This window comes from Paralichthys olivaceus, chromosome 23, assembly GCF_024713975.1.
Source record: "Paralichthys olivaceus isolate ysfri-2021 chromosome 23, ASM2471397v2, whole genome shotgun sequence".
Taxonomy (NCBI): domain Eukaryota; kingdom Metazoa; phylum Chordata; class Actinopteri; order Pleuronectiformes; family Paralichthyidae; genus Paralichthys; species Paralichthys olivaceus.
Window position 1 is genome coordinate 10,108,705 of NC_091115.1, and position 8,947 is coordinate 10,117,651.

General features: G+C 41.6%; 1 protein-coding gene across 6 annotated transcripts in view; it reads left to right on the forward strand.

Moving 5' to 3' along the window:
* dock4b (dedicator of cytokinesis 4b) overlaps positions 1 to 4,018 on the forward strand; it is a 107,172-nt gene extending 103,154 nt beyond the window's left edge. For all 6 annotated transcript variants that reach the window (XM_069519653.1, XM_069519654.1, XM_069519658.1 and 3 more), the window contains one exon: positions 1,872 to 4,018. In XM_069519653.1, coding sequence (XP_069375754.1) covers positions 1,872 to 2,327 — 456 coding nt within the window. In that variant the 3' untranslated portion in view covers positions 2,328 to 4,018. The remainder of the gene's footprint in view (positions 1 to 1,871) is intronic.
* The last annotated feature ends 4,929 nt before the right edge of the window (positions 4,019 to 8,947 follow it).

Here is an 8,947-nt window from a genome sequence, read left to right on the forward strand (position 1 = left end):
TGCTCCCTTACCTTGCTGTATTGCCAAATTAGCACATTCACTCAAGTGTTTGGTTTCCATCAGTGCCGATTGGAGCCGGAGTGAAATCCTGTTTCTGCTGCAGAGTCATTTGAAGAGGGAGTGAATGCTGAATGAATCCATTGCAGGCAAACGCCAGATGTTAGTGGGTGTCAGTTGTTTTTATGACCAGTGGAAAAGGGGCGTCAATAAACAATCAAACTCATTTTGAAGCTGCTATTTTAAGATTAAAAACGTTGCATAGAGCTGCTTTAATTCAAACTGGATGTGATCTGTCCTGCTTGAAAAGAATATGCAAAACCAGATGGATTCATTCAACTCGACAACATGCACTTGTCAGTGAATTTTAATTTCAAAGCGTGAACCCTATTTGTTAATTTTCTTTCCCTCTACTGGTAATGTGATGATTAACTGTCCTCAATGTTCCCTTCCGCATCTCTCAACTCTGATGTGATGTGAGTTTTTAATATCTCTGACCTCAAGGTTTTTTGCTTCTGCTGTTTATCTACAGTTAAGTGATTACTCTCGCTTTGTCTCCAAGCTCTGATTTATTGTTAATGAGGCTCTTAGTAGTTAACACCAGTCTGCAGAAGCAGAGGAGGTCGAGCAGAGGTTAACTAAGCAGTGAGAGACTTTAGTTTAGAAGCTGCTGTGAACCAAAGCCTTTTCTCTTGTTAACTCTTATCTTCTTTGTTGGCTTCGTCACAAGCAGCAGTGCTGAGCTTCCAGCTTTGTTGCAAGTGTGATGTGTCTTCTTACATGTGACAGCTGAAAATGTGTGTGTTTGTGTGTGTGTGTGAGGGAAAGGAAACCGAAGTGTGAATGACAGCTTGGCACTCAGCACGCTCTGTCAATCAGATTTGTGTGTGTGCATGTGTTTGTGCATGAGTGTGTGGATAGGGGTGTGCCTGTCTCCACATTTGTGTGTTGTGGCATCAGAAGAGGCCTGGAGCGAAGTTTCAAGCTGCCCATCACGGCGCAGCCAGAGACGGGTCCTCCACGGACCTCCAGCAGGCCCCATTATCTGGCACATGCACACACACACACACACACACACACATTAGTCAGGGGCCCATTACCAGACCACAAACCCCAGGACAGTACTGAACCTGCAGAAAACTCACAGTGCCAACCAGAGGTAGAAATCATATTTAGGTGTAGTTTTAGTCTCTCTGCAGAAAACTTGACCAGGAGTTGATGCAGCTCATCAGCATTGTATTAAATACACTCACCAGGCGAACGCTATGTGAAAACATTACAGTACAACCTTACTGATCAATTGCATACTCCACTAGATCCAATTAAGTCTCTGCAGATATAATAGCAGAATGGTGTAATTGCTTGGAAAAACATTTTTGATGAGTGATTGGATTTTTTGAGGAGGAGAGGGGGGAGGGGGGTGTTAGTGCAGCATATTGCGTTACTTCAACTCAGTGCACAGGGCCAGCAGACGGGGTGGAAAAACCTGCTCCTCTCAATCTGTTCACCGACTCAACTTATTTTTTTTTAGTTTTTATTGTTGTTTTATGGCTGCGTCAGTGTTTTGGATTCAATATGGTCACATGCTTACCACGGAAATGGCCCACAACGTTTTTGAAGGACAAACAACCATATACAATCACAATCTGCAGGAAACCCACACAGATATGGGGAGAACATGCAAACTATAAAAGCATGTTACTACATTTTCAAATTTACAAAAAAGTAATTTCAGATACGTTGAGGTTGAAAAAGTATTTTTCAGCTCACAACCCAACGTCTCAGCAAGAAGGCAAATAAGTGCATTAAGTTTGGTTCCTTCCTGTTTCTTTAAACAGAAGTATATCACTTCCTGTCGTTTCTTCTCCCTTCAGACCATGGTGCCACCTTTCACCCCTTCGCCCACCGAGTGCCAGTCCGCCAGCCTGGTCTCCAACTCCCCTGTCCTCTCCGGCAGCTACAGCAGCGGCATCTCCTCGCTCAGTCGCTGCAGCGTGTCGGAGGCCTCGGGCACGGAGCTGCCCGTAGGGGACCATCCGCCCCACCCGCTGCCTCCGCCCACCACCTTGCCAAACTCCGTCTCCAGCGGCTCCGATGAGCCTATCCGCAGGGAGAACAAGACCCCGCCTCCTTACAGCGTGTACGAGAGGAACAACCCGCGCAGACCTGTGCCACTGCCCCACAGCCTCTCCATCCCCCCGCAGATTGACCCCCCCGCGCTGCCGCCCAAGCCTCACCAGCTCCGCACGGGCAGCATGAAGCTGGAAGGAACCTCGGACCCCCGGGTCCCAAGACCAAGGCCTCTGCCCAGGAAGGTGTCCCAGCTATAGATGCTGGATAAGGCTCCAGGTCTGAGGGGGTTTGTGGAAGGAGGCGAAAGAAACAACACTGGCGTAATTTGCACTTTTCTACTGGGCACACTTGTTTTTTTTTGTGATCTACAGTTTGGCATTCCTGACCTTCACTCCAATAAAAGAAACAGGCCTACAGATTAACTGGCAGTCAAAAAATCAAAAGGGAGAAACCTTCTTTTTGTATTTACTAGAGGGCATTGCATTGACTTCGACTCGGTCATTCCGCACTTTTAGCTCTAGTACGTACAGTAGGTCGCCACGGTCAGTCACGACATATGTTTACCAGAACACAGTTTTGATAGATGTAATAATCTCAAAAATATGTATATTGGTATATATAAGAGTTGTTTTTGCCTTAAGTATTGGAAACAGAGTCTTTTATCCGTGAGTCTTGCACGTTTTCTTTTTTTTTTTTAACAACTCAGTACATTTGTATTGGATGTGGCTAAAAAGGTGCTAGAGGCCTTTAGTATGCATTTCAGTGAAGTGTAGTAGACGAGGGTGTGTTCTCATATCCACACAACCACTGGCACAGACCAAGAAACAGGTTAAACAAGGAATATTATGATTATAAACATTTTGAGACCAAATTGAAGACGTATTTCAATTCCATATTGATGCATATAAATTAAATAAATTGCCACAACTCTACTCTTCTTAAATTTAACTTCTTATGTTTCACAAATTGCCTGGAAGTGCAAGTGCATGTTTCAAAGCTGGAGTTTACCATTGGTCGTTGCCATTTATGTGAACACACCCTTATCCTCCTGCATGATGTAAATGATAACAGATCTTTAGGGGGGTGGGGCTACCAAGTATTGTGCCAAAGGAAAATGTACAATGTGCTTTTTATTATTTTTTTTAAATGGGACCTGGAATCAAGAAGTTTGGAAATGCTCCACTAAAGAGACATTTTTAAATATTGAAAAAAAAAAATTGCACCCACTCATCCTGATTGAACTGTAATCTACTGATCACATGTAAACTCTAGATAAGCACAAACAATATTTTATCATCTGCTCCGTCACCGCGGAGTCTCCGTGTGACGAAGACGTGATTGAAACTGGAGTGTCGCTGTCAGCGGTGACCTTAAAAGGCACGACGACTGACTCTATCAGAGAAATATTTACAAATTAATCATTGTCAAATATTTGTACAGTTGAGATTTACTTTTCTGTTTGATTAAAAAATGGACGTGAGTCGACTGCACTAAAAATAGTGGCTCGGTTCAACGCTGTTGTTGCAGGGGAGTGCGTGTCTTGTGGCGGGCGGACACAGCTTTGTGAAACAGACGGAACATTTTTGGTATAAGATAGTCATCGATCTTAAATATTGTGCAACCTTTTTGTGGGAGGTGGGTGTGGGGGGGGGGGGGGGTAGCTTTTAGTATTGTTTGTATGTTTCTTGAGAAACTGTAAATTATACGATGAGATTAATGTACGTATGCCAAATATACAAATTTGTGTATTACAATTAATGTAAATATTGTGTTTTTAACAAAAATGTAGCTATAACAATTTACAGCTTTGAATGTAATGTTGAAGCAGCAAATGATTATTATTATTATTATTATAAATGTTCAAACTTCTATGGTTTTGTGAGTGTAGAAGATCATGCGTAATGGCACCTAACACATTTACAATTTCAATAAACTGCCCTATGTAATACGAATGCATTAATAGATTTCTACAAGGAGATTTGTGATGGAGGATTGTTTCCACTTTCTGTTTGTGATCTGAAACCACTTATTACATGTTCAGTCATTAAACGTTTTGCCTTTCCTCCAGGTTAACAGGATGTGGAGTGAGAACAGGAACACAATGGCAATTAAAAAAAAAACAAGGGGGGTGCTAATTCACTTAAGAATTGAGAAAACACCCAAGGGTGCGTTCAGCTCCTTGAAAATCAAAGTCATCTTGGATCCAGAGCGGAATCCTGGAAGAAATATGTCTGTTAACAGAGGTGAAGGTTTGTCTCAGTTTATGTGGAGCTACTCTAATTTAAAATTATATTTTTTATCTGGGTGATGATTAATAATTCAGCAATTTGGGGAAATTGGAAACACGGGACAAAGGGCAGAAAATAAGAAGGTAATTATTTTTCCTTTATAAAATAAGTCTTTAATTTGTCTAAAAGCAAAACGAAGGTCGATTAAATGAAAAACACGGATTTTTATTCATTATAAAATGTGAAGTAAAAGCCATATATTTCACTAATAGAAAATCACACAAGGTTAAAAATGTGAGGCTGAACTTCAGGGCCCTGAACACCTCATGAGATCATGTCAGCTGAGCTGTGACGTGTCAGAACATCTTTAAGATAAAACACATGAACAGTTGTAAATATTCACACACTTTATTCCAAAGAATCATAAAAGTGTTCACTTCTCTGGATTCTCCTTCAAACCAACCAGTCTGACCTGCCGACCGGTGAGCGCAGTTAGCACTGATTAGCATTAGCAGGGTGATAAACACCATTTGTGGACTCGAAGGTAAAGTCGAGCTTTTTGAGTGAAAACACGTTCAGAAGAGTTTTTAATTACACATGGAGGTGGTTAGTGTGGACATGTTGCTGCTGCTTTCGGCCTGCGCATTAACCTAGCATTGACCTAGCCACCTTCTCTGGTAGCTGTGGCTAGCTCCGAGTTAGCCACCTTCTCTGGTAGCTGTGGCTAGCTCTCAGTTAGCCACCTTCTCTGGTAGCTGTGGCTAGCTCTCAGTTAGCCACCTTCTCTGGTAGCTGTGGCTAGCTCTCAGTTAGCCACCTTCTCTGGTAGCTGTGGCTAGCTCTCAGTTAGCCACCTTCTCTGGTAGCTGTGGCTAGCTCCGAGTTAGCCACCTTCTCTGGTAGCTGTGGTTAGCTCTCAGTTAGCCACCTTCTCTGGTAGCTGTGGCTAGCTCTCAGTTAGCCACCTTCTGTGGTAGCTGTGGCTAGCTCTCAGTTAGCCACCTTCTCTGGTAGCTGTGGCTAGCTCCGAGTTAGCCACCTTCTCTGGTAGCTGTGGCTAGCTCTGAGTTAGCCACCTGTCAGCCTTGTTTAAAGCGACATTTTATGAATCACTTATTAGTCACTCGCAGATATGTTAACGCAGATAAACAGCTTTGTTTTTGTTCAGCACGTCACATTCCCACCACCTTAGCATGCTAATACATTAGCTAACGCATTGAACTTTATGTTAAAATGTTAGCAGAGTTTAAATTATTGTTGAAACATGCCAATTTGGTATTTGTGTTTGCCTGAAAGATGAGTGCACCAAAAACAGGATAATATCACTAGTTTAACAAATTGTGGTTTAAGTCTATGGAAACCCATTTCTGTCAGTGAGATAAATTTGAAAAATTGGCGTTGACAATAAAATGATCACTCGCGCTAAATCTAAATTATGGGATAAAAACGATACATTATGAGAAGAAAATCATTATTAACAATAAGTAGGTCAAATTGTATTTATAGAGCACCTATTACTAAACTTTGGTTAAGAGATTCAAGCAGCAGGAAATGACATTTAAACATCACAACAATGAAAGTCAGTGAGTTGGATGAGATCGTGTTCAATCCACAGAGGATTTCCCTGATCAGTTCATCAGCTCGTCCTGCCCTTGTTGTCTAGCAACAGAGCTGAAGTTGGACATGAAAGAAGTTTAAGCATTTAAAAAAACAACATTTGTAAGGTTAGCTGATTGGTTCCGTCGAAGCACGATTCTTGTCGCTTGCAGGCACCATTACTCCTGAGAAAATGATTTGTCAAAGAAGCGTAATGAATCCTGGAATAGGTCGGGCTCGGAGGGATCCATCTAGAGGAGGCTTTGTTTCTTGGGGATGAAAGGACGCATTTGATGGGCATATTCGAAGGAGCCTGTGAAATGTCAGGCTGCTGTGACGCAATCGGTCTACAGATTGCAGCCTCTGGAGGATGCAACCTCCTAATTGATACACGGCTATAATTAGCTTGAATGCTCCTTTGCATAAGTTTCCATCATACAAAGCCCCATAGAAATGTGGCTCTGCCACATGAAGTTCAGAAGATGTACTTGAGTTACTGGTGTGTGAAAGCAGAAGACATCCACACATGGGAGTGAGTTCCCTGTTCATCATAAAGTGTCTAATTATCCCCCTGCTGCAGTTGAACTGAAGACAGCTTTCACTCTCACAGTGTGTTGATTGGACTGTGCCACTCGACTGGGGGGGGGGGGGGGGACCTTGGACAATTGTAAATTGTTTAGGCGTGTGTGTAAACTGCATGTAATCCCTGTGGCAGTGTTGGTGGTGGCTGATGAACAAGCACCATTCACCTGTCATGATTGTTTGTGATTGGCAATATGAAGCAATTATTATACCTCGGAACAAGTTCAGTCTAATCGCAGAGTCTCCTCGTAATGAGGGGGGGTTACTACAGCGACGGCAAAGACATGCCTTCACCATTTAGCAAGGCTCAGGAGAATTGTTGTCAGTTGCAAACCTCCTCAGGCTTGTCAGTGGGCCCATTATTGAGAAAGGAGCTGTGTTTGGTTGTAGCAGAGACGCACAAAGCCGCTCCTGGTTAAAGGACAGGAGAGAGTTAAGCAGGCGACAAATTTCTGCTGATCCCAGGCAGTGACATTTTTGCATTTGGGGTTCAGAGATAGCTTCCTTACAACAATGGGAAACCATAGCTGGAAGCCACAGAGCTGTAATAACATGTAAATATTATGAACCTGCAGAGCTCCCTGTAATTGTGGAGTCGCTCAGCACATTTCTAAAAGATGCAGCATTCATTATATCCGGCACAAGGTTTTCTGCAGAACGGTTGAGCCCCATTATACAAGCACTAAACATCCCCCATTTATAGCATTCATGGGTGATGATACATAATTATCAGGGGAAAGGCAATGCTAGGTATTAATTTAAAGTTGCCCGTGGCCAATTTTGGAGAACACACAGCCGCAGAGCAACCCAAGGTGTTTGTCTCACTCTGCAAATCTCCCCAGGGAGAGGAGAAGCTGGAGCAGCTCTGCAGGGAGCAAAGAACCTCCATCTAAAGAGAGAAGTTTCAAAGAGAGAAACTTGCAGAGAAAAGGTGGCGTGTTTTATCTCCCTGCTCCTCTCCTATATCTGCTCTCTTGTGTTCTGCAGCTACCGCTTGGATATTTCACCTGACAGCTTCAAATACTCCAGGTTGTTTTTAATGGCAGGATGAGTGAAGTTTAATTTTTTGACTTGTGCTGCTCTCACAGGAGATGATTGCCTCAGCTGAACAGGGAGTTGACTCTTTTTTAAGATGCTTTGAATGCTGAAGAGGAGCACAAGACAAAAAGAGATCAGGCCAATGTGTGTTTGTATATATTAATGTATATTCATTAAATAGACTGTACATATTCCGGCAGGTATTTTCCTTAAAGCAGGAAGGTGTAGCGCAGGGTTCAGCATTTGTAACAGTAAAGAGAAGAAGGACATGAGTAAAATAATTGATTCACTAGAAAAGATTAATGAAAGTAACCAGTAAATATGAAATTAAACTTTTTAAAATCGAAAAATTTCAGCAATGATAAATAAAGAACATAAAATATGTCAGTAATGGTGTTTATTGTCAACATTGAATTGCAGCTCCTCCCCAGAGAAAACGTAAGAAAGCAGGAAAACCCCTGATAGAAGGATTCTGCAGAGCTCAGGTGAGCATACGTCTGTTTCATGTGACATTGGTTCATTTTAATACATCACCAGAGTCTTATTAATTTCACGTAGAACAAATGTACTCTAGTTCTTAGAATATTTTTATACATCTGATGGATTTAAGTCCCTAAATGTGCTCATGTACAGTATTTGTATGCTGCACATCGAATCAGTCACTGTAGCATTGGAATATTCAGTATTCTTAAAACAATTCAAAAGCCCAGAAGAATATGAGTTTGGGATATTCCAAGCTCAAAGGTTCAAATTTACTTCAAAACCAGGATTTCATAAAGCTAAAATTCAATCCCCTTATTACCTTTGACCATGATAATACAGCAGAGCTGTAATCCTTCAGGGAATATTGATGTTGGAGCAAGGTTTTTTTTTTCTCTTATACCAAGAATCAGTGGAATCTCTTCTTAAACCAAGCACATGTATTACATCTCATTTGCATTGGTTAATGGAGAATCAGGAATTGCAAATAAATGTCTTTTTACCCAAATCAAAAGACTACTCATTACATCAGGGGCTGAGACTTGTCAAATCTTTTAAAATACTCCTTCAACACCAAGGACACGTGCATAAATGCACATGTGGTTAATCTGAAAACAGTAATTATTGACAATTTGAATACATTAAGCAGATTGTATTTCCACCAAATAGGACTTGATTGAATTGACCCATTTAATCCCAAAGATTGTATAAACTCACGCTATGCTATGATTTAAAATTCTAGTGTTTAGATGCACAATTTAGAATCTTTACCTCTACCCAAGCTTATTTTTCATCAGCGTTTGTAAATCAATTAGCAGGATTACTCACACACCAATTTTCAGGAAATGTTGCAGATGCCTGGGGTATGACCTGAGGAAGAAAACCAACATTTTTGGCATGGATCTGGATAAATTAGTGGATCTAGGGATTTTTTTCAGTTGGCCGTAACCTTG